Source organism: Microtus pennsylvanicus, chromosome 9 (assembly GCF_037038515.1).
Source record: "Microtus pennsylvanicus isolate mMicPen1 chromosome 9, mMicPen1.hap1, whole genome shotgun sequence".
Classification (NCBI taxonomy): Eukaryota; Metazoa; Chordata; class Mammalia; order Rodentia; family Cricetidae; genus Microtus; species Microtus pennsylvanicus.
Window position 1 is genome coordinate 50,654,333 of NC_134587.1, and position 26,504 is coordinate 50,680,836.

A 26,504-nucleotide genomic window follows, 5' to 3' on the forward strand; every position below is an offset into this window, starting at 1 on the left:
GGAAGAGCAAGTGACTCTGAAACCTCGAAGCCCACCCCCAGTGACACACTTCCCAACAGTGACATCCGCTGTGGGCTTACGAGGGCCATTTCCATCAAACCATCACACTATGTTCCTGGGCTTGCCTTCCCATTCTCTGTTCTGGCATCCGCGTGGCTTTCATTTTATTATTACAGCTTTGAGACAAGGTCTCACTGTGCAGCCCTGACTGGCCCTAAATTTGCCATGTAGCCCAGGCTGCCTTAGAATTTATAATTCTCCTGGTGCTTTCTCCCAAATGCTGGGATTATGGGTGTGTGCCACCATGCTTAGCCCTGTGACAACCAACATACCTGACTGGGCTACTCCCTCTCCAATCTTGTCTAAGATGCTGGCCTCTTTACAAGTGCCTCTTCCTGGTGTTCCTGCTCTCTTCCCAGATGCCCTCGTTTCTGGGTCCTCGCTGTCTAGGCACAGGTTCGGTTCCAAGTTTTGACTGTTCCAAGTTTTACCCTCTACCTTGCTGTCCGTCAGTCTGGCCTGGAGCCCCTGAGTTCCCAATTCCCTTCCTTACTCAGTGCTTCTCTCTACATCAGTCTCCACCCTTTCCTGGCTCCTGTCCCACCCAGAAACAGGACAACAGAAAACCACCTGTGGTCGCCACTCCTAAGACTAAATCCTGAAGACACTGTGCACAGTCAGTACGGCCCCAGGAAGTTCAATGCGCATCTTGTAGTGCTAACTCAAATGGTGGGTCACTTGTGACTGTTCCTTGAATGGCCTGTCAGCATCCCACTTCCAGGTAGTCCCCACACCAGGGCGTCATGCTGCCCGTGTGCCCGCTTCTCCCTGGCCCTGGCTGTGTGGCACATTCCTATACTACTCCGCCTCAAGATGTCTCTTTGGCCACACCAATGACACTCTTCCACATCCATTCTGTTCCTTGGATATGTCTCTCTGTCCCCACATACTTCAGCTCACAGGTCAGCCCCTCAGGGTTCTGTGAGCCACATCCCAGCCCACTCATGTCTATAGCACGTGGGGTATACTAGATTCCTGGGAGCAGGGAGTGGGAGGCAGTTTTCATCAAATTTGTCACATTGTATGGAGGTTGGAGTGAAAATGGCCCCATAGGCCCTTAGGCAGTGGCACCATTAGGAGATGTGGCCTTGTTGGAGGAGGTGTGTTACTCGGGGTAGGTGTTAAGGGTTCAAAAGCCAAGCCAGGCCCAGTGGCTCTCTCTCCTGCTGCAGCCTGCTGAACGGAACTCTCAGCTCCTTCTCCAGCACCGTGTCTGCCTGTCTGCTGTCATATGACCCCACAACGTGACGATAATGGACTGAACCTCTGAGCTGTAAGCCAGCCCCAATTAAATGCTTTCCTATAGAAGATCTGCTGTAGCCACGGTGTCTCCTCACAGCAATATAATCATGACTAAGACACGTTGGGAAAGTCTGCTTTTAACAATGGCATAAACCGACCAGGAGCGTCTCAAAGCCGTGATGCTTATTCCATAAGCCCCTGGGAACAGGAAAAAAGCCTGAGAGACAAACGTACTGGAAAGCTCTGCCCAAGTGGTCCCCTTCTCAGACAAGCCCCAGGAGCCAACCTCTAGGGAAGACATGTGTAGAAATCCAGAAGACCTGGTCACAGCTTCTTTAAAGTGGACCCTAACTCTGGACTCAAAGCAAGAACGGGCAGAGGATCAGAACCAGGCATCACAAAGGAAATCCTTTTTCAATGTTTCATGGCATGGAGGGTCTGGGTTGCAAACCCTCCTCCTGCATGTGCTCACCCAGCTCGTCAGCAGAGTGTGTGTTCCTAGGGTGCGCGAGGCTCCTTCAGCAGAAGCGCCGCTGTCACCATCACCTGGACCTCAGACAGTAAATAAAGGTCAGGTGCTTATTTTTCACACAAAATGAAGTATTTTCCCCACGACAGCTGTAGAAAGAAAAATGGGGTGGTAGGTAAACTTACCAGAAATTAGCTCCTAAATCACTGTGTAAGTGGTGATGGCTGAGATTGTGAGCACTCAGGAAATTTCATCAAGAGGAAGACAGGGAGGTGCACGGTGTGGATGCACAGGGGGTGGAAACGGGAAGACAGGGAGGTGCGCGGTGTGGATGCACAGGGGGTGGAAACGGGAAGACAAGGAGGTGCACGGTGTGGATGCACAGAAAGTGGAAACAGGAAGACAGGAAGGTGTGCGGTGTGGATGCACAGGGGGTGGAAACGGGAAGACAGGGAGGTGCACGGTGTGGATGAACAGGGGGTGGAAATGGCTCAGGGACCGCTCAGGCACAAACCCGCTCTCCGTGAACCTCTGTGGAGCAGTCTTTGGCTGCAGTGCTGTTCCAGACACAGAGATTGAGGGTGAGGGTGGCTTCTCATCTCTGAATAAACCAGGACTACAAACCAGCTCTCCAGCGCTCCCTCCGGTTTACTATGCTCTTATTCTAAAGCACATCATGGCTCACACTGGGAACACAAAATTCTAAATACTATTGTTTAATTTTTAAAAAGACTTTTAAAAGTATTGATTGCTTTTTATTTATATTATTTATTTTCTTTTATTTTTAAAGAGCAAGGTCTCATGCAGTCCAAGTTAAGGGTGAACTTTTGATCCTCCTGACTCCACCTCCCCACTGCTGGGGTTACAGGCATGCACTCCTACATGCAGTTTTATGTGGTAATCAAACACAGGGCTTTCTGCATGGGAGGTAGGCACGCTGCCAACTGAGTCATAGCTTCAGCTGTGAGCTTTTTGTTTCAGATTATAAAAGTTTTTTAAAGTTCTTTGTAGACCTTTGGAGAGAAGTATAAAGGAATCAAAATGATTCCTAATCCCAGATTTTGAATATAGACACTAATAATGTTTAGATGCCTGTATTTAGGGTTAGGATGACAGGACACGTGTTTAAACTGTCGCTCACGCCACACATGTTTCTCAGGGACATCCACACAGTCAGAATTAAGCCGTAACCATAAGGAAGCTAGCATTCCTCCTCAGTTAGAGACTTAAGGCCGACTGACTTGTCATTGGCCTAGCCACCCAGTGTCCAGCTCCTCCTCTCCCAGCACAGATGTTGCAGTGTGTTAGCTACAAGTGACTTTGGTATGCAACATACACGGAAGCCACCATTTAAACACGTTTGAAGTGTGCAGCTCAGAGGCATTTAGGTCTTCCATGACAGCACCATCGCTGTCATCTAGTTCTAGAACATTTCACAACGCCATCTCAGAAATTTTAACCCAGGTAGACAGGATCGGATCTATGTGGCGGCAGGCTGTTTAAGATAAAACATGGTCTGAGGAGCAGCCTTAGTTTGGACTGCCAGATGGGGGCCTCATCACCACCATCCAGCAGGTTCAGACTAGACAGGTCGTCCCCATGTCACTCCAGGGGATGAGGGTGTCCTCTTCTGGAGACACGTCTGTCCAGCACGCACCTTTCACCACTCCTCCAGGTGGTGTGCACCTCCGATGGCTGCCCTCCCTCCCTCCCAGCCACCAGTGCCCAGCATGCGCCTCCGATGGCTGCCCTCCCAGATGCCCATGTCCCTTCACAGACCCTGGAGTACAGCTGTTTAGGGAAATGGTTTTCCTCACCTGGGAAGTACTAAAGATGCAGTTGATGTATAAGGGGAAATAAAAGGATGAGGAATGGCTTCTTTGCTGGAGATAATTGCAATTATCACACTGAGACCCAAGCCATCACAAATACTGTAAAAATCCTGTTTTTACTTAATAGCATTTTAATGGAAATGTCAGGCTTTGGGAATAAAAGTGACTGGTAAAGAAAACATAAATCAAGTTTACTAGTCCTTTGGGATCGTTTCTGGAAAAAATTGAATTTGGTTTATCCTTGATTCATTAAAACAGAGGCAAGAATCCTGGAATGTTTTATCTATTATCATTTTTCAAACAAAGTGGAATTCTTTCCATGAAAACAGTTGTGAGAAAACCACCTGTCTCTATTCTGTTTGGAAACCTCACTGCTAAAAATTGCCACCAATTATTAGGGACCTCCTACATGTCCAAAACTGAGCTAACCAGTTTACCTCGGTCATCCCATTGTTTCCAACGACAGGCTTCTGAAGGAGGCAGAGACCATTGCCCCTTAACAGGGTGCCCAAATTCACGCCATCAGCTGAGGAATCAGTATGACCCTAGGGCCACCTCCCCCATCCCCAAGCAGGGCTCACTATACGGTTCTTATAATTCCTTGATTTCACTCAAATCCGAGACTTTTCTTCTTCTCTATAAGCTATAGATAGTCCCAGAGATTAACAGAGGTGGATATGGCAAGACCAAATCCTAGTTTCACAGGCGTTGCTGGACTCTCTCTAGAGGAAGACCTTCCATCTCTTGTTAAGTCTGCCTTCGGTCATTTTCCACTCCGAGCTATTTCCTAAGCACTGGTATGTACCAGGAGCTTGTCCCTGCTGACCATAGGCACGTGACTGAACGGGGGCAGGGAGAGGCCCATATGAACCACAATGTCCAGATGGCCAGTGCAGATTTTGGTCTTAATACTGATTTCCAGAGAAGTTTGCTTGGTTTGGAAGAGAGGGAGACTATGGGAGGTTTTGATGCAAGGGGAAGCATGATGGGAACTGGCCACAGTGAGGGAGATCAGCTAGCAACACAGATGACTTATAAAGAAGGACCTTAGGAAACTCCTGGAAGTCTAGAATTCAAGGGAGACTGACCGTTTTGATTCTCTGGACCATGTTGGATAAGGAAGCCTTGCCTTAGGGTGCACATTAAATCTAAGTTGTTTGGGTACACACACACACACACACACACACACACACACACACACACACACACATACATATACACATATGCTTAATTTTTGTGACTTTGTGATTTGTGAGATATGATGTTGATGTTGTACCTATAAAATTCATGCTTGAGACTCACATAATAGAGTTATCAGAAAGATGTAAAATAATCTCATGAAATTTTAAGTAGGTTTATGATTTTGTGTTGGGCTGCATCAGTGGCTGTTCTGGACTGCAAGAAGCCCTTCTGTTGGGCTGCATGAACCCTTAGCACAGGGGTTGGACATCATGGTACATCAACCATCTTGAAAGTGGGGCCCATGGACTCTCTGCTTTGGTGTCTCCTGAGGACTTGCCAGAAATGAACATTCATGCTGTAGAAACTTTGTATGGGCTGGGCCAATAATCTGGGAGGTTCAGACTCAGGGCGGAGTCGGAGACTCACTATCAGACAACAGCAGATGAGGTCTGCCTAAGCCAGGGCCAATGGATGAGCATGGAGCTAGGCAGCCACTGCAGAGGACTTCCTGGGTAGAAATGGCAACCAGTGTTTAAAAATAGGGACAAGGAGGCCGAGAATCGGCAGATTACTGGCAAAGCTGTGTCCTGACAGGATGCCCTGCGGCCTGGGGGCTCTACAGGACAGAGATGTAGTGGGCCTCTTTCCCTGCTGTTTGGCACAGTCCCTCCATTGCTAGATTTCAAAAGTGCACACCGCTGCTCATGGAGAAATGCTAACCACGCACCATGCAGTGCCTTAAATTAGGACTGCAGCTAATTTAAAGCGTCTCAGGATGAAGTCGCTAAAAATAAATGTAGCTACCAAAAAGCCCAGCTCCGTCACTTGATATATCTCTGCCGTGACAGAGCCCCATTTGCTTGATTGGTTACATGATGCAGTTTGAAGAAGAGGTACAGGCTGTGGCTGAGCAGGGCAGACCGGGCACACGCTCCCAAGAGATGAAGAAAGAACTTAAAGAGAAGCCTCTGTTGACATATTCAAGTCCTTTTAAGAGGCAGACCCAGGCGGAGTCCTACCTGCGCGGCTCCGTCCCCCAAACTCTGGCCACTCCCACCCCATGTGATCTATTTCTCTGAGGCAGGACGTACCTTCACTAGCAACAAGCACACTGTTGCCGCCATTGCTGTCAGCCAGTAAATACAGCGGCTTTTTAATTCTGTGCCTTCTGTAAAATCTCAAAAAGTGGACATTTTATTTACTTATTCTTCTCTCATACAATATATCCTAACTGCAGCCTCCTCTCCTTCCAGTCCCCTTCTCCTCCCCATATCCACTGCTCCTGTTTCCCTTCAGAAAGGAGCAGACCTCCCAGGGACATCAACCAAACATGGTGTAACAAGATTCAGTAAGACCAGGCACATCCTCTCATATCAAGGCTGATGAGGCAATCAAGGATGAGGAAATAGGTCCCACAAGCAGGCAAGAGAATCAGAGACACCCTGACTTGTGTTGTTTGGAGTCCAACAAAACCCCAAGCTAAAGAGCACAGCATGTATGCAGAAGGCCTGGTATAGACCATGACAAAGTAGATGCTATATTCCTACTTTACAGGAAGGGGAACCAGGACATAGGAAGACAAACCAATGCACGGTAGAGCCAGGATAGAAAAATGTGCATATATATCTATATATTTGTATATACATGTGTACATGCATGTAAATCTAGATTCCACACATGAGAGAAAACACGATATTTTAGGTGGCTCCATTTTAGATATGAGGGAAATGTGCTCAGACAAGTCAACCACCTTGCAAAAGTCATTCCGCTATTAAATTTGAACGCAGAGCTGTTTAGGTTCAAAACTGGACTCTTTCCCTTCATTTTCTCAGCTCGACTCATTTTCTTCTCCTTATGGAGAGAATCTTTTACTTTATTCTGCAAAGAAGGCTTAACGGGGAGAATGGATGAGGGTGGGCACAGCCAGTGCCAGCACGAAATGGGGAAGCTGCCTAAGGTCTAAATCCGACCTTCTATGAGGCACCAACACGAACCAATGAAGCAGCTCCTGGAAGGCCAATCGCTCATCTGAATGTGTTTGCCCGATTTTGCTTGCCAGACAGATCAGTTTGTTACTTGACCACCATGGGCTCTTGTAACTCATGACACAGAGTGTTTGTGGAATGCAAAGAAGCAAGGAAGCCGAAGGTAACAGCAGCCCATCTCTCTTCCAGCTGGGGGATGCTTCACAGAGCCATGACCTGGGCTGGCGCTTGAGCGTTTTCTTGCTTGGCCAGACAATGAATCGGCAGCAGGACAAATGTGAGGACCCAGTCTCGTGGCTGCTTCCCCAGACCTGGAGGCGAGTCTTTGGGGAGCTGGAGAGCCCTTTAGAGGGGTCACCGGGCCCAGCTCTCTCGTTTTCATTTTCCAGACGAAGGACCTGACAGCTCATTTTCCACAGGCCTCCCAGTAAGCGTGGCAGGGCGCTCCCCGTGTCAAGTGCTTCCCTGCTGTCCCCTGGCTATGCTGCAGTACAGTCCGTAGGTGGTATATTCTGTGCACACTGCTCAGGAAGCCATGCCACTGCGGCGCCTCTCTGCTGGGACGTAGGCCTGGTGAGCTGGATGGTTTGGGGGTCAGGAGATCACTAAATCAAGGAATAGTTGGATCATCTCTCTGCTGCTTGAAGCCACATGACCTTCGGCAAGTCACATAATCTCAAAGTTTTATATAAGACAGAATAATAATGGTTCCCTAGCCCACAGACCTGATAGAGGTAACAGTAAGCAGAGAGTGGAACATGAGCTTACACAGAGCCTTGGTCCTGTCGGCCACTTCTATCACAATCACTTGTTTCTTCTTCATCTCAAAAGGTCACCAGCCGACTCCAGCCCCGCCTCATGTAACTAACACAGGGTTGTCTTCATTGCTCAGGCTGCCTAGACCAATGAGACTTTCTTCTTCTAGCTTAGACTGGGCTCCATGGTGCCCATGAGAACTCACTAACCACACCTTCCCCGATGTTTCAGTCTTGGCTCAGGGTTTCTGCTATCTTGACGTCCTGTACTGATGGAGGTGTTGCTCCCCCATCCTCTGTCTACCAGGAATAGTAAACACAGGAGTTAAAGGGCACCAGCAACGATTTGCCTCATTTTCTTTCTGAAATAACTTTGCGAAGTAGAGGCCAAGTCTTTGCTTGAGGGGAGACTTCTCGTGAGAGGCCAAGGCCAGGTCTCATCTTCATGATACCCGGCTCAGAGTGTTTATGTGAGCAAAGGGGAGGAAAAATATTACATTGAGCTGGAATGCCCGATGGCTGGAATTCACATGGATTCTGAGCACTTTGGCTGGGGGGAAGGTGACACTCGTCCGGGCTTCACTTTTCTCCAGAACCCAGAGAACGTTCTTCAAAGTCTGAGGTCGCCCTGAACAGTGTCCTGTCCTGAGGCATGCTAGGCCAGATCCCCAAGGGGAACACTAGTACCTCGTGTTCTCCTGACCGCCAGCCTTCCCTCCCTTGGCACGTGTGTCCACTCATCACTCAACTGTTCCATCTTTTCTCTATAATTTTCTAGGAAGAAAGTCATCCTCCCTTTGTCCATCATCATACTCTATGTTGTCGCTTGTTTTGTTTTTTGAGACAGGCTTTCTCTGTGTGACCCTGACTGTCTTAGACCTTGCTCTGTAGACCAGGCTGGCCTCAACCTCAGAGATCCACCTGCCTCTTCCTCCCAAGTGCTGGGATTAAAGGTGTGCATCACTATGCCTGATCATCATCATATTCTTGATCACTACCAAACTGCCAACTTCATTATCATCATAACCATCATCTTTATCATCACTATCATTCCCTGCACCGGTATCAACATAGTCAACACCATCACCTTGATCACGGTCACCAGCATCTCCACCGTCACCTTCATAGTCATCCCTATCATCATGGTCATGGTCCTTTTCATCATTGTTACTATCATCGTCACTATCATCAGGATCACAATCATTTCTGCCATCACCATCCTCTTCAGGATCATCATCATCATCACCATGACCACCTCCATTACCACCATTGCCATTATCATTGCTGTTATCACCATTATTATAATGAAACTCACTGAGAACTTATTCTCTAATCTTCAGGATGCAAAAATCATAATACGCTTGATTTTTTTCTTCACAGAATTTATCAAGCTTAAATGACTGATTTTTTAACTGTCCATGGAATACCTGTTTCTTTCTGAAAAATTCCAGAAGGGCAGGCCCTGTAGTTGCTTGACCTATGACTAACCTTGTCGCCCTCACAAAGCCTCATTGTGCACGTATCTTGCAGTGAGTATATTCATATTTGAAAGAGTTCTCACAGTACTCTAGACACAATGACTAACCTGAGTTTACATCTGGTGACCTTGAGGCTTAGGGAGGGCGAACTAGTGGCCTCAGTGTGGAGGGTGTGATTGGAACTCTATACCGTACCCCATGTTCCTAATCCCTACCCATCTCTACGTCAGAGCAAACCTTTCTTTTCCGTTTTCTCTCTCAGTCACTGCGAGATCCTGTATGCATTCTGGGAAATGAAAATTTTTTGGTGGATTCGGCAAGAGACTATGTGACAATTGTAATCAGCAGTTGTATTAGCCTGCCCCACCCCCTCCAGAATTAGCAGGAAAGGCTAACTTGAGCTTTCATTATGCAGCTCTGCTAATGAAGGGATCCTCTTAATTACACACTCGGTGCAAGGCTGCAACACAAAACAGTTTAGTATTTAAACACAGCTCTGTGTTAAAGTACGGGCTGCGTGAATGCGGGGGAAATGGGGACAGCCGTGTGTGTAGATGGCATCTTTGCTAAAGCTGCTTTCTTCTTGGCATCCAATGTCACCCAAACCTATCCATTGTCTGCAGAGGCCCTACATCTCTCTTGACTGCTGTGTATCCCAGGAGTCCTCATTCAGGGGTTTCACAGGACTCTACCAGGCTAGAGAGTGACTGAACAGACTTCCAGTCAACTCTGTTACTGGCTGATTTTCTGGGCGCATTCTCTTAACCTCATGGTGCCAGCACACCTACCCTAACCCTGAAGGACTGGTGTTGAACCCCAAACCACCTTCTCTCAGTGACATTGGGCTCACAACATTTGTATCCCACTTTCTTTGTGAGCCACTCATTAGGAGCTCTGAGTTAATGTGAGGGGCCCTTCAGGGACAAACCATTCTCCTGTCTCTGTGTGTGCATCTGGTCCCTGTCCAGTAGACCAGCAATTCTCCTATGTGCTGAGTGTCAGTCTGTGGCTTCCAGAGCCAGACCTCATGCCCGGGAATGTATGCACCTGGGTCCGGGAGGCTGAAGACCTGTGTACCCTTCATCTCCAGTCAGGTTCTGATTCTTTTTGTCCTTCACAGCTCCCCTAGAGACCAGCCACAGCCTCTTTCCTCCCTCCCACTCAGAAGTATATTTCCTGCATTTCCCATGGTACTTCTTGTGGAATGCATCAACAGTTATGACCGGAAGACTCAGGGTGATTCTGGCTGAAGGCAGGCATACCATTTGCTGGATGTCATTGTCAGGGAAGTATCTGACTTCCTTAAGATTAACTACATGGCTAATATAGTTACTAAATCATAATGATAAGTATAACTTCATCCTGGATCCATCTTGTACTTACTGTACGGCTCTTAGGAAATTGTGTTATTGCCCAGCCTCAGTTTCCCTTTGGTGAAATGGAAATGGATGGTATAGTCTGGCTCCCAGAGCTGTGGAGGGATTCGGTGGGAGCACAAAAATAAGGGGCTGGCATCCAGGCTGAATCATGGTGTGGAAAGCTGTTGTCACTCACAGGATGTGTGCGTGTGTGTATGCACACACACACACACACACACACACGTGCACACACATGTTGTATACCTGTGAGTGAGATAGAGAGACAGATAGACATATAGCCCATCTTGTTACGTAGCTTAAGATGGTCTCGAACTCAAGATCCTCCAGCCCCAACCTCCCAAGAACTGTCATGTCATGGACACATATTTTATCAAGTACCCACTCCGCAGTGAGGGACAGAAGGTCAGTTCAAGGACACCTTGTCCAGGAGAGTCCACCTCCTCTATTCTACAATCTCCTTCTCCTTAAAGGACTCTGGCCCTAACGAAATTTGGTGTTTTCTTTTGTTGCTGCTGTTTTATTTTGCTTTGTTTTGAATCAGCTAATAAATTAGGCATGCATATATTAACCATCAGGTCCAAAGAGAAAGTCTGACTTTTTTCTTTATGCGATTTTGAATCCCCTTAACGAAGAGTTGTTGTCAAAATCCATTAAAGTATTTAATTTCTCTTATCACTGCTCAATTCCCTGAGCAGACGTCCAGACAGTGTGCTGTGCTGTTTTGTACAGAAGCACCAACTGTTTAGTTATGGCAGTACATGCTTTAGGTGATGTCTCCCCGATGAGTAGAGGCCACATTGATTTCAAGCACAAGGTTAAGTTGAGGAGGTGGAGCAGTAAGAGATGCAGGCATTGCGGAGATCAAACAGGCTTGCCCTGTTTACTAGCTGAGTGACCTCAGGAAAGGGACTTAACTCTTTGGGTATCAGTTTCCTCATCTGCGAAGGGGTAACAGTGCCACACCGATGGGGTTTCAAAAGTTCCCAGCGAAAAACCAAATATAGAGGAGCCGGGAAAATGCCAGACTTGCCACTGCTTCTCAACACAAGACAGTCGAAAGGTCTCGAGGGTGTGATGACATAGGGACCAGGCTCTAGAGGCTGCCTTCCTCCCCCAATTCTTCCAGCGACAACTGTGCTAAGACTGTAACTTGCCTTTTTCCTCACTTTGTGTATGGGAGGGGCACACATATTTTGTGTGTATGGGTGTTTTGCCTGAAGGTACGTATGTGCTATGTGTACGGCACCTGTGGAAGCCAGAAGAGGGTGTAGGATCCCCTGATGCTACAGTTACAGGCAGTGGTAAGCCTCCACGTGGGTGCTGGGAATCCAACCCAAGTCCTCTAGAAGGATAGTCAGCACTATTAACCACTGAGCCTCCAGCCCTCCCTTTTGTGGTCTGCGACAAGATCTGTCACCAACCTTGAGCTTGCCAGTTAGGTAGGGACCCAGCTATCTCCATCTCCTGGACATAGGAATTATAAATACCTGTCCGTGCACCTGCCTGACTGCTTCTGTAAGCACCGGTGCTCAAACCCAGGGCCTCATGCTCACACAGCGAGCACTGTACCAACCAAGCTGTCTCTCTAGGCCACTTGACATGTCTTAAACAGTAACTGCTGCTAACACCCATTCGTCCAAATAAATTAATATCTACTGAACTGGATGCATCCAAAGGTTTCCAGACCAACGGAACTATCGTGGGGACCTCATTTTTCAAGGTGGGGGGACAGAGTCCTCAAGATTCAGCTTCACTACTAACAAGCAGGCACTGAAGTTAGAGCTTGCCTCTTCCTCAGTTGTCATGGCAACAACTAGCAACCTACCCGCCCCCCTCACCCTGCCACACACAAATGCCACATGCAGTAGGGTGTGGGAAGCGGTGGTCCAGGAACAGGGGTAGCTCCTGTCCAGGGAATGCCACAGTGTTCACGTCAGACGTATTGTCTCATGTGTTTTGTGTTTTTAACACAAAACAAAATCAGTGAAAGTGTCTTTTGTCAGGAGGAGGAGCAGCTTTTAAGGTGGTTCTGGGGAGATCATCAGTGCCACCAAGGCCCTGCTGGAGAATGTGCATCAGAGAGAGACAGGGAGACCTTCCCAGGTTCAGTCTTCCATCAGCTGTCGCGGGCTCAGAACACACTTCCCCTACCTGACGGAACGCAGCCTGAATGCCCCTGGAACAGCAGAGAGCAGTGTGACCAGTTCACAGGCAAGACTGAGTACTAGTGACCACTGACTAACGAGTATGGCAGCTAGCTAGCTTGATTTCTGCCTCGTCACCACAGAGGACACAGCAATCTGCCCAAAAAACGTTTAATTTTCTTCCTCTTTGAAAAGTCACCTTCTAAGTCCACACCTGCCAGACAAATCCATCCAGATGTCCCACCTGCATCTCAGTGGGTACAGCGTTTGCTCTGGCTCCTCTCTGGTCCTCACCCTGGTTTCTGCGGAGCTGCTTTAGGAGGTTCTGGAGAGTCCCCGTGGTTGGAAAGCACCGAGGACAGTGTCCGCGGTGAAGCCAGGATGCCTGGGCTCTGTCTGAGTCCATGCTCGCAACCAAGCATGCTGATCTTTACTGCGGTCCTTGGAGGTTCTTCGTCTTCTTCCTAGGGTTCCCATCTTCCAGATGAGACACTACCCAAGAGACCAAGATGTCACAATTTGCCCAGTGCTGTCCAGAGTAGGGCAGATTATGAGTGTAGATCTGCCTGATTCTGGGGCTCACACCCTGCCTTCAGTCCCCCTCTCCCAGCCAGCCTGGAGTCTCCTCCCTGATCTGACTTATTGGAGGCAGGACCTCACTACCGCATATCCTGGGCTGGACTTGAATTTACTGTCCTCCGCTTCCTGAGTGCTGGGATCGCACACGTCTGCCATCACCCCTGGTTCAGGACTATCCTGGTTACATGTTGACTCCATAAGACTGAAGCCAGCCCCATGTTTCTGATGGCATGGGCGAGTAGCCAACTGGAGCTTCTTCGAGAGTGCTAGTTCAGAGCCAGCCCGCCTGGATCCCCCTCCAAACCGCAGGATGCTTTCTTTCCTCCTCTTCATCCTCCCCTCCTCCTATCTTCTTCTTTTTTTGGGAGGGGGGGAATCTCACACATGTGTGTCATGTCGTTGTGATCAGATCCACCTGCACCCCTCCCTCCCACTCCTCCCCTCTCTTCTCACCTCTCCTCTGTTCCTCCCACCATTTGTTCTGAATTTCTTCCATGTGCTCCTTTTATAGACCCTGAGTCCACTTAGGGCTCCTCTGTGTGCGCGGGTGGAGGGCCATCTACTGGAGCATGGGTGGCCTCTCTGGGGCCATAGCCCTGAAGAAATCTGGAGGGATGGGAGGTTTTGTCCCCTCCCTGTCCATGCTGGGACATTATCTGGCTTGGTCTTGTGCGTGTTGCCATAGCCACTCTGAGTCCACGCGTGCGACTGTCCTGTTGTGGCCAGGAAACACTGTTTCTCTGTAGTCCCCCACCACCTCTGACACCTACAGGCTCTCTGCCCTATTCCAAGAGGAGGGGGTGACTAGATATAGATACAGATCCAGCCATCTGTGACTAAATAACCCATAGTCACATTGACCAGTCGTAGAGAGACCATGACTTCTTGTGTGACCTTAGCAAGACAACCGGGAAGAAACTGCTGGTTAAGGGCTAAAGGACATTGGCGGATTAAACTATGCCCCACATTCCAGACATGTCCAGGTACTAATCCCTAAGACTATGGCTGTCTGGGTCAGACAAAATCAAAGGTTGGAGATCACCTGGATTTAGAGAGGACTCTACATCTGGTGGCAGCTGTCCTGAAGTTGTGCAGAGGGAAGGGCCGCATGACCCTGTACAGGCAGGGACTGGAGTGATGACATTACCAAGGAACAAACCAGGGACTCCCGAAGCTGTCTCTCTCTCGACTACACCAGAAGAGCTGTGGCCCCTGATTGGCACACAGGGTCCAGAACCACAAGGGGATCCGTTTCTGTGGCTTTGTGGCCCCATCTGTTGGTGACTGGTTGAGGCCGTGTTCAGAAATGAGCAGAAGGCCTCAGCATTCTCCTCCTTGGAATGGAAATCACAGAGGGTTATTCTGCAACAATGTAGAAACAGCTCCAACAGAACCTGGTGCACAGTGGGCCCTGCAGGAAAGTCAGGTGCACAGAACCAGTCAAAAACCTTCCCAGGCGCCACCTTGTAAACATCTTCCTTAGGCACACCTGGCTGCCTGCGTCCACCTTGGCTCTCAGATTGGCAAACTGCTTAACTTCACACGCTAGACATCAGAGAGAGGAGCAGTCCCTGTGAGCCCACCTGCCAGGGATAAGGGGACAGTCCAGCGGCGTCTGTGTCCTTGCAAGGCTGGTGACTAAGTGCTGGCCTCTCTCCAGCCTGAGATGATGAGTCTGTCACAGTGAGTTTCACAGAACATCTGTTTCCGAGCAAGCTGGTTGTCTCAGGCTGGCTCCAGCGGTAACAGTATGTTTTCCCTATACACAGCTGTGACATGTTCACTAAAGCCCAGCGTTTCTACATGTGACCCATTTCCTAAGTGGCAGAGCTCATCGAACTCTTCACAAGCATAGCAACATGTGGACAGCCTAGGAAGCTTCCTTGGCCGCCACAGACCTGAGACAACACTGTGACTTACAGGGACACTGTTGGTGGAAGGAGACAGCACTGTTTCTAAAACTGGATTCTGCAAGAGAGTCAGCCTGTGGGCTTCATGCATATGGATGGAAGTCATGGCTGAATGATAACCTGCAATTGCTCTGCCAGTGTTAATCGACTTTGGTTGGTCACTGAGAATTTGACTAGTATGTGCTATGCCGGTGCACACACCAATGCTCCCTAGGATCTGAACTCGGCTTTACTGGATTTGATTCAATTCCAATTCCAGCTTGAGATAAGACCTCATGAAGTAGAGCGTCCCACGTGAGATGGGCACACCGTGCCTTGGCATGGGGGGGGGCAGAGGAAGACCTAAATAGGAGAGAGACAGATGCGTCTTCATGGTCTGAGGGGCAGGGGAACAGAGACTCCTAGGGGTAGACTGGGATAGCTGGAGCACTGGGTTAGCCCAGCATCTGTTGGTCTTCCCAGGACAGTCTACTTGCTCAGAGAGTCAGGGGCTCTGGAGTGGGTCGAGCTTTCTGCCACCCAGGTCCCCGCTGACCTGCAGCTCTTTGGCTGTTAAGCTGTCACTCCTTACCCAGTCATGTCACCAGGAGACCACTGTCTGTCTCTCAGCTGTGACTCCCTCTACACTTCTCAGTTTCCTGTGTTCTACACGGCCCCACACCTCTGTTTTCCTTGGCAGTCTGACACTGGGACCCCCAAATGCCATCGGGGTCAATCCCATCCGGACTGACAACTAAGATCCCAAGGTCAGGTGTGAGTGGGCAGAAGGCAGGGCACACAGTGTGCCTTCCCCAATCATCAGACGCCCCAAGACTGCTGCTCCCCAAGAGAAAACAAAGAGGCTCTGGGGCAGACCTGAGCTCAGTGTCCTTGTTCTGTATGCAGGCAAGGATTGAGCTCTGCGGGTGGAACATGACTTGTCCACGAAGGTCTGGCATATAAAGGGGTGACCCAGATTCCTAGACCTTGCAGGGACATTATCCTCAGGTCTTTGGGGCCACATTATCTTCGGGGCCACAGTCAGCTCTTCGCAGACAGCAGCTGGGTTGGGGTCATCTGTGGCCCTCAGGCAGCAGCATAGGACTCAGTCCACATTACTTTGGCCTAGCATGGCCCTGTACATATATCTCAGACACGGACACATCCCTTAAGAGGGATAATTTCAGGACTCTGCCGACCAGCTCTGAGCAGGAATTTTCCCTGCCTGTAACATCATGTGGAAACAGATTACACAACAGTCAGAGATGCCATGTCACGTGGCCACGCTATTTTCCTTCTGTGTATCTGTGACTCTGCTGCCAGAGGCCATGGCCCAGAGGCCCCACACTGGGAGCTTTGGACATAGTCCATCCAGCCCCTCTCCACAGACGGGAACCGAGCTTGGGGAAGCGAAAGGGTTTGCCCGAGGTCGCACAGCGCAGAAGTGCTGGAGCACTGGAGGGTTCTGCCTCAGCACAGCTGCGGGAAGAGCAAAAATGACTGAGAAACGTCAAGGGTTTGCTCTGGGCAGGGCACGGAAGTGTGGGTGTCCTTAATCCTTTCCCACCCCTGCCCCCACGACTCTACAGGCAAGGATAAACAGGTTTAGAGACTCAAAGTGAAGTTTCCGGTTGACCCACACCCAACTAGAGAGAGACAGAGCCTAGAGTCAAAGCAGGGCCTGTGTGAGGGGCTTTGCCTGGGGACTCTGCATGCCTGACTTTGAGAAAACTACTTAGAAAACATTTTAGGGCTGCTGAGGCGGCTTAGCAGGTAAAGGTGCTGGCTTTGAGATTTCAAAAGTCCATACCAGGCCCAGTCTTGTTCTCTCTCTAGTCCTGTGGATCAGATGCAAGCTCTCAGCTACTGGTCCAGCACCACGCCTACCTGCCTGCTGCCATGCTCCCCAACACTATGATCATAGACTAGCCCTCTGAAACGGCAAGCCAGCCCCCAGTTAAATGCTTTCTTTTATAAGTTGTCTTGGTCATGGTCTCTTCACAGCAGTAGAACAGTGGGTGAGACACTCGGTCAGCACTCAGGTGCAAGGGGTCGGGGTGGAGACTCTTGGGATCATGGGATGCATGGAGAATCTGCCTCCTTCCCTTCCCATCCCATCTCTCACATTTTGGCAGCCTGCCCTCAGAGCGTAGAAAACATCCATGTCTACTCTCTTCCCAGAATGCACTCTGTTTATAATCCCTGCGTCACGAAGCTGAGAATCTCCGAGGACCTTCGGAAGCAGCTGTGCCCATCCCTTGCTTTTCTACCTGAAAACACAGGTTCCAACAGGTTCACTGACGTGTTCACGACATCCATCTTGTCAGGAACGTCACTCTCTTTACTGTCTAGCTGAACCTGTGGGGCCCTGGAGGAATCTACATTTTAGTCTAAATCTCATCCTGGCCCATGGAATCATTGAAGAGAAGCTCACTTGTAGCCTGCACTCTTTCCAGCCAGCAGCATGCAGGTGGTTCCAGATGTTAGCGTCTCCCTTGCTCTCACTGTCCTTTAGAAAAGCAGGATGCCACCAGCAGAGGGGTCACAGTGACCTGCTTCAGTCTGTCACTCTCTCGGGAGGAGTACCCCTCTGCCTGCCTAGAAGCGATGGCTATCTGTGCAGGCACACAGCTCTGTCTGTGGACTTGTGTGGTCGGACAGAGGGAGGCAGCAGCAGAGGCGAGGCTGAGCTGGGGGTTAGGGGTTGTGGGAGAGTCGGGAAGGCAGGTGAGGGGCGCCCTGGTTGACAAAGAACCCTGGTCCCAGTCTCTTGGCCAGGGATCCGTGAGTCATCTACAACTTCCAATAACGAATGCACAAGTCCGTTCCCAGAGGAAATCATTACTCCTAATTATTATTATTAGGCGTAATGACTAATTAGTTAAAAATAGCTACCATTTACACAGTGCCAACTTACGGCTGCTTCTTAATGTGTATTTTTCCCCTATTTTACTCTTTCAGGCTTATTTTCTATTTTTCTAATTATAAAGTCAATATGTGCTCAAAGAAAAAAAATATCAAAAAGATCCCAAAAAGTAGAAACAAAGGGGCAAAATATTCAGCATTTGGTTCACGGCAAAACATTGGAGCCATTATTAAGTTGCTGCTGGCTTCCGGCCTTTCTTCTCCATCTTTCCCCACATGTATATGTGTGTTTGTGTGTGTGAGAGAGAGAGAAGAGATGGGGAGGGATGGGGAGAGGAAGGAAGGGGGGGGGGAGAAAAACAGACTGACACACACCTCGCAAAGTTGAGCCCCAGTGTAGGAAAGGGGTGGGCAGGGACCCTCACTCCCTCCTCTCCTCCATGTTCAGACTCCTCTGCCCATCTGGCTCGATAGCCCAGGCTAGCCTCCCAAGGACTAGGATTCCAGGTATTGTGCCACCAGCCCTGGCTTATGTGGGGATGGATTCCATTGCATTTTGCTGCCGCATTTCCTGGCTGGTCCCCTGCTCCACACCTGCTGGGAAAAGCGATGGTGGTAAAGAGACTGCCGCTCGACTGTCAGTACCTGGCTACGAAAAGCGAGGAGCTCTTAAGCTTCGATGAAGGCATTCTGTCAGAAACTGCAGGGATTCTGTGTTTTCTGTCCATGCAGATATCTGGAAAGCTGAAATCAGAAAGCATAAGGAACTATTTTTTTGCAAGCTGCTTTGCATGACAGAGATAGCTGAAGTAAGTTCTACAGAAAGGTCATCCACAGGGTGGGGGGGGGGCGGGGTGGGATGACATATGAGACAGTCTGCATGCCCAGAAGGCCTGGGGTGCCAGGAGGCAGGAAGGACTCAGAGTCTACTTCCTGACAAATGGCTGAACAGGACCAAAAGTTCCCAGAGTCCTTTTGTTGACACGGACAGAAAAGTAGGTGAAATAGCTTACGTGACAAGCACTGGGCATTGGGCACAGGGGATATAAAATAAACATCACAGTGTCCCCTCCTAACAGGAGCTCACAGTGGGGACAAAGGGTCTCAAAGGAGTAATTACATAGGCTGAGGTGTAGTGAGAGGAGCAAAGGAAAACCAAGCCATAACAAACGCTCACACACTAAACCCAGAAATAAACAAAACCCCTCGAGATCAGAACTCTACCATCTCTCCATGTGAGGATGCATGGCTGAGAGAAAAGTTACACCAGAAGCAATTGTTAAAGGCTTTGTTTGTAACTGCGATCCTGTGTTCACGGAAATATAACTCCAAAGATGAAGAACGAAATCAAGCCTTCTCTTCTCTGAAGTTTTTGCTCGCTTGACAGTCTCAGGCTCTTTCTAACAGGAAAGGCTTTGGGAAGAGGATGACTGGAATGCATTTTGTTTCCCCCAAAAGCTCACTGCGTGTTCGTATATGGGAGCCTACGGGCACACTTATTTTGTGTATGCATACATATGTGTATGCCTATGTCTGCATATGTGCATATTTGTATGTGTATTTGTGTGTGCACCTGTTTATATCGACCAGAGGGAACTTACCAAAGAAAAGGGCCTATTTGGCTGACAGGTTACAGCCATCACTGAGAGAAGGCAAGGCAAGAACTGAATAAGAGACCATGGAGGAGTTCTGCTTACTGGTTTGTTTTCCTCGGCTTGCTCAGCCTGCTTTCTTATACAGCCTAGGGCCTAAGCGGGGCGCTGCCCACAGTGACATGGACCTTCTGCCATCAATCATCAGTCAATAAGATGCTCCACAGACTTGCTTATAGGCCAATCTGATTGGGGTAATACCTCAGTTGAGGTTGCTACTCCCTAGCTAACTCGTCAGCTTGACAAAAAGTAAACAGCATGGAGGGCAAGCTGGGATAGGCTGGGCCTGAGGGAAAATGGCTGTAGTATGGGGTTCCAGTCCCGTGATCCTAACCATCCTGCCACACAATCCCTACTCAAGTATCGATGGCATTTGTGTCTTTATGGGGTCAACATGGCCCTCCATGGGACAGGGACACTTCACTGCAGGAAGTGGAAACATGTCCAGCAAGGAATCACACCTGCCTGGTGTCTGTCTTCACAGCAGCTCCTGTCCCCGATATCCTCAGGGAAGACTCCGTCTTGTGCCACCTCCCCCTCTTGCTGCACAGTCTCTCTCAGGGGATGTGCTATGTGACAGAGCGGCTGCCATCCCATCACCCATTCTCCTGGTTCCCTTGGCTCCATGTGCCAGCCATCTTGGACTCACCCGGCACAATTCCTATGCCTCTGAGCTTGCTTACTGCTTTGTCTGCCAGTGTGTCCACCCTAGTCTGGCTTCCTTGTTCTTTGTCCCTTCTTCAGGAGGCTTTGCCTTACATGAGATCTGGGGCTTTGATCATTTGATCATTGACATACTCCCACTAGCTTTTGGGTAAGGCTCACCCCAGATACTCAGTATCTCTTGGGTGAATGAGCAAAGACATGGGGGTTTGAACATCACCACAGCTTTTCTATTGGATCTTGTTTCGTTCCACAGACAACCTGTTGAGGGAGACAGTATTTCTCCACTTTATGGGGTGATAAGCAGCAGCCAGGGAGTGTTTTGAGAGGCCCGCATTCATGCACTCAGCACGTTGGAGTTGGATCCAGAACAGTCTGTCACCACAGACAGCATCTCCTGTAGCCCAACAGTCAGTGGCCCTGAAGTCACCTCTGGACAGGGCCCATAGACCCTGGCAAAGGTGTAACATGGACGGGCCTGGCTTGTTTGTTGTTGAGGTTTTTGTCTTCCCACCCGGTACCCCACAACTGTTTAGCCTCCCAAAAATCACACGTAGGTCTCCAAAAATTATAAGCTGATTGGCCCATTAGCTCTAGCCTCTCACTGGCTAACTCTCACATCTTGATTAACCCATTTTCCTGATCTATGTTAGCCATGTGGCTCAGTACCTTTTTTCAGTGGGGCAGATCATATCCTGCTGCTTCGGTGGTCTGGGCAGGAGTGGGGGGAATCAACTTCCTCCTTCCGAGACTTCTCTTGTTCTTATTACATCATTTTGACTTCCTGTCTGGTTTTCCTGCCTATATTTCCTGCCTGGCCAGTCAGTGTTTATTTATACCATGATTGACAGAATACAGACAATTCTCCTGTACCACAAAGGGGTCTGTCGCTCTGAGTTTTCAGGAGTATTAAGGCAAGCTCACGGGAATGCAGTTCTCGGCCTCTCTACTTCATTTCTCTGAGCATTTGAAGCTTTCCTGCTGGACCCTGCTGCCATGGTGGAAGTTCCCAGCTGGCAAATTCTCACGCTGACCTGCACCCTGTCCTCTGTCAGGTCCCTCCTAGCCTTGATTTAGTATTTTGTGGTACCTTGCTGTTTCTGACCTTCCTACCTGTGGATATTTAATCAGTTTATTTTGAGACAGGGTCTCACATGTAGCCCAAGCTCAATCTGAATTCACTACTTAGACCAAGCTGGCCCGCAGTTCACAGCAATCCTCCTGCCTCTGCATGCAGGCTGAGTCATCACACCCAGTTCTTTTTATTTATATTCCTTGGGATTCTGTTAGCTTTTTGATCATTTTTGCCATTTATTTTTAAGTTTCATTGGAAAATTCTCATCCTTAATTCCCCTGAATATCAACTTTCTTCAGTCTTCCATTGCCCCTTTTTGGAACTCCTGCTGAAGGTACTTGTTTCTCCCACCTCCTCTCTTGGGCCACAGCTATGGACTCAGATGGATCTATGCGTGGTTTTTCATGGCCTTTTATTTGAAGGCCTCTTGTAACCTTTTCTGACATGCTCCCTGGAGCCCAAAGTTCTCAACCTGCTGACCCAAGGTGGCACCCGGAGGCTTGAGCTGCATTATGGAGGCTCTCCCAGCTGTTTCGTTGTTGTTTTGCCTTGTTTTGAGACAGCATTCTTTGTGTATCCTTGGCTGTCCTGGAACTCAGAGACCTGCCTGCTTCTGCTTTCCGAGTACTGGAATTGAAGGCACGCGCCACTACGGCCCAGCTGCCTGTCTTATAACACAGCTCTTCTGGTTTTCTCTGGGACTCTACCTTCCCGCAGTTAAATCACTGTCTATAGTGCACACCACTGCAGCTTGCCTCATGTTTAACGTTTCCTGTAAGCACACTTAAGCATCCTCCTCAGGGAACATCCCTCAAGCTGTTAGGTATTAAGATTGCTTCCAACTCTTCCTACTCAGATAAACATATGCCAAACTATTGTCCTCAACTCTTAGCCTATATCTTTAGAACAAACTCCCAGAACTGAAATTTCTAAGTTGCCAGGTTTTTGAGGCCCCTGACATATAATCTGGCTTTATCTAGGGTCTTGTCCGTTGCTCAGGGAAGAACTGACAGGCTCCAATTCAAAGCTCACGCCTACAATCTCTTTGCCATGAAGTTGAAGACTGCAATCAAATAAGACGGGATGGCGTGTTTGCTATCGATTTCCACATTAAGAATTAAGGCTATTGCTGGGCAGTGGTGGCGCATGCCTTTAATTCCAGCACTCGGGAGGCAAGGGCAGGTGGATCTCTGGGAGTTCGAGGTCAGCCTGGTCTACAGAGCTAGTTCCAGGACAGGCTCTAAAGCTACACAGAGAAACCCTGTCTCGAAATAGAAAGGAAAAAAAAAAGAATTAAGACTATCTTACACAGAAGCACGTAAAACTGAAAGGCATGAGATTAAGCAATATTTTCAAATGACCCCAATTACTTCCTAATAATAAGAAATAGTCACTGAGATTTGTATCTCCAATTATTTTTTCAGACTCTTCTCAAAGCTGTGAGCTTGCCGGTGCGTCAGCAGCCTAAGCGTCGGATGTGGAGACGGGACTCTAGTTCAGAGTTTCTGGTGTAGAACGTGAACCCAGGACAGTAGCTGTTAGAATTCCATTCATGCAGTACATTTTTAGAAAATATTCCTATCCTCTGTGGTCCTCCCCCATCTGTGCAGGCAGAATTAACCACCCTCATAGCTCACCTCCAGGGCCTCATTCCCACCCTCCACTCCACAGGTCATCCCCAGGGCTGCAGTTAGCGCTCTTGGCTCTTTGCCAGATTTCAGTTCTTTGTTCAGGTGTCTCTCCCCTGGGAGCTCTGAAAAGCAAACTGAGGTTTCTGCAATGTGGCCCAGCCACCAGTGTCTAACTGGAGCCTACAGGCATGGGGACTGCTTGCCAGGGTGACAGTGTGAGCCTGAGGCTGGTGCTTAGGGGTGGAGTGTGCTGGAAAGGGGGAGGAGACCCCACTCTAGCCCAGCGGCCACACACAGAGCCACAGTGAGAAAGAAAACCCCCTCAGTGTCCATGCTTGGATGCCGAGATGGCCCCGTGGGAACAGGAGCTTGCCTCCAGGACTGGCGACCTGAGTTCCGCCCTCAAGCCCTACGTGGCAGAAGTGCTAATCCCACACATTGACCTTTAACCTTGCACACGTCCTTTCCTTCAGAGGTCCTTCTAGAACGTCTTCTGGGTGCAGGATGGTGAGAGTGGCAGGATCCACCCCACTCTCTGCCTTCGCAGGGTTCAGAGTGTCCCAACAAAACAGAACCTTCTATATTATCTACAGACTGAAGGGAATGAGCATGCGAGCCCACAGGAGATAGGGTCAAGGGGCTGTTCTTCCTCCAATCAGAGGCCACCGCCCTCCTTCCACTACCTAGAAGCCTTGCAAGCTTTTTTCTTCCTTTTCAGGAAGCTACCAGCCTCCCGCTGTCTGCCATCTTGAGATCATCCACACATCTGCTTCCATTACTAGCAACCTTCTGAGGATACGTGGTCTAGACATTTGCGATCTGCTAAATCTTGCTGCAGATTTCTCCGGGGATTCTCACATATGTGGTGTCTTGCTGTAGAAAAGACGTGACTTCTAACTGATCAAACACTTTAAATGTGCTACACGTAACTGAGGAAAATGGCTAAGATCTGAACGCAAAGGTTCATCTGGAGGACTTCGGGAGTTGACTCAGTGTCAAGGGCTCGCAGCGCAAGCTCTTGTAAAAACCATGTCAGTGAGAGACAGCCACTCTGAAATCCCAGTCTTGGAGACGAGGACAGGGAATCCACACAGCAAGCTGGCTAGCACACACACACACACACACACACACACACACACACACACGGGCACCTATGGACGAGTAAAATATGCACATCCAGAAGATGGAAGAAATTTACTAAGGCTATGGCATAGGCCCAGATCCTCTTGTTCTCTCTTATGATGGGTATGGGCAGAGAACAGTGTGCCAGAGAGTAGGGGTCTCAACATGGTGTCCTCTTGGGCCTCAGTCACCTTTATACCCAGATTAGAAAACTTGGTGGACCTGGCTCACCAGACTGAATAAGCTGTTTTTGTGAAAGACCCCACCACGTGCTGGTACTGCATGAGCCCCGGGAAGTTTCCCTCTCCAACCTGATATCATTGGGGAATTCATTAAATATTGAAGTAAGTAATAAAGTAATCATGCCATTTTCCCATTCTGTGGTGGCTTTATCCTCCTCCTTCTTCTTGTGTGAATTTTTTTTTTTAAAAGATAAGGTTCCTCCTTGTAGCCCCAGCTGTTCTGGAACTTGCTCTGTGGACGAGACTGTCCTCAAACTCAGAGATCCACCTGCCTCTGCCTCCCGAGTGCTGGGATTAAAGGTGTGTGTCACCACCAATCAGCTGGTTTTCTCTTAGGTTTTGTTTCTCCATCCAGGCAATTTCCTCAACTAGTAAAAATGTTGGCTGTGACCAAAAGGCAGCCACGCAGTCCATCTCCTAGAGCTGTGCCATACACCTGCCCCGTGGCCTACAGACGGCTGTCTCGCCAAGTCTCCATGTCTTATGTTGCCTTCTCTGGGTGCCCACTTTCTTTCCTTACGAGGATACAGGAAATGTGGGATTAGGGTATACTTACGAGGATACGGGAAATGTGGGATTAGGGTCTACTTAGATGACTTCATTTTAATTCAGTCACCCCAAAGGATTCTATCTCCAAGTCTCAGTTGCTTGAAGTTAGAATTTAAACCTGAATTTGAAGGTGAGGAGAACACGATTCAATTCATAGCAGTTAGTCAATTCATTCATTCATTCATTCGTTCGTTCATTCATTTGTTCGTTCATCCTTCCAACCATAATGAAGAAAGGTTCCAGGCACTGATTTGGGTAAAGGGAGACAAGGCAAATCAGGCATCTATGACTGCAAAAGGCTTCACACTTGGAAGTGGTGTCACCAGACATATACCTGATGCAATGCACGGATAAGCCAGCGAGGTTGCTGGGATTGTAAGGGCTTGGCTTGCATGGGTATTATGGGATGGGTTCCCAGAGGAGTGAGAGCTAAGCAGCAGGCGGGAGGACAGGAATACACAGACTCCAGCAAAGGAACTGAATAGCGCAGGGGGAAAGTTGTGCGTTAGGAATTCAGATGGCAGGGTGGAGCCTAAGGCGCGTGAAGGAGCGACAGGAACAGAGAGGAAGGTTATGGCAGACACTGTAGAAAACACAAGAGCAGAGATGCAGCTTCTCTGTTAGAACTCAAGTACCCAAGAACCCTTCTCTGTGTGGGAGAGGCTGAGGAACCAGGAAACCAGAGAAGTCCCTTGAAGAGCCAAAGGCCAGGCTGGAAGCTTACCCACTAAGGTCAATGTCTGGATGAGAAATAAGGGCCTCAAAGGGCCATCCATTGCTCCCATACACTCTTACTTTACCCATGCTTCTAACAAGTGTGCTGAATTGACTTTCAGATCAACACGCAGTGAGGGATACCCGAAAATGAGGAGAGGAGGGAAGGGATGTCAGAGCCACATGGTCTTCAAAGGACGAAGAAACAGCTGCCAGCCAGGAAACAGAGAAGTAGCCACCACCTGGAAAAGCCACGTTCTTCAAAGACACCAAGACAACACAGAGTAGTCCCAAACTGGGTTGTGGAACCATCATTCAGATAAAAAGTCCCAAGACGGGCATGGTGGCATACACCTGCCTTCCCGGTGCTTAGAGGTTGGAGGAATGGAGCCCATCCTGAATCACACAGGGAGACCTTGGAAAGAGGGGGCAGGGCAGAGGGGAAAGGAGGAGGGAGAGAAGAGAGTGGCAAAGTCACGAAATGGATGAGTTTAATAAGCCAAGATGCGTAGATAGCTATAGACAAGATCACCTGAAAACAGAAGACGTCAAAGGTTCTCAGGGGTCTCTCACAATCAGAGGCTCACCATGATGCTTAGAGAGTGTCTTAACCAAACCACCAGTGTTCATCAATTTATTTACTGTTGAAGGTCTGGAGAAATTGCTTAATCCCAACCTTCTTTTTTAGGTCTAAGAAAATGAATCCATTGTGGGAAAGGAGTCTTCCAGAACTATATAAAATGAAAGGAACAGAGCCATAGTCCGGGCCCTCTGGACCATTGCAGACAGGAGTTCTGTGTGAGGGATGCTCCCAGGATGGCAGGCTTGGAGGTAGGTCTCCAGAAGTACAGCCTGAGATGGTTCTAAATCCTGGGCACGACACCTTGAGTGCTGAGATTCCAGGGGTAGATGTTTGAATGACCGCTCTACAAAACAGTTTGAGCTTGCTTCGTGATGCATTGACGCTTGGGGCAGTGGGGAAGAAGAAACACATCAG

General features: G+C 48.9%; 1 protein-coding gene across 6 annotated transcripts in view; it reads right to left on the reverse strand.

Annotated features, from left to right (window-relative positions):
- Ttll11 (tubulin tyrosine ligase like 11) overlaps positions 1-26,504 on the reverse strand; it is a 234,613-nt gene that overhangs the window by 45,003 nt on the left and 163,106 nt on the right. For 5 of the 6 annotated variants that reach the window (XR_012911832.1, XR_012911833.1, XM_075986024.1 and 2 more), the window contains one exon: positions 18,505-18,603. The exons of the other annotated variant lie outside the window; for it this stretch is intronic. Coding sequence is in view for 3 of the 5 variants with exons in the window: in XM_075986024.1 (XP_075842139.1) it covers positions 18,505-18,603 (99 nt within the window). In the remaining 2 variants the exon portion in view is untranslated. The remainder of the gene's footprint in view (positions 1-18,504; positions 18,604-26,504) is intronic. 6 annotated transcript variants of the gene reach the window in all.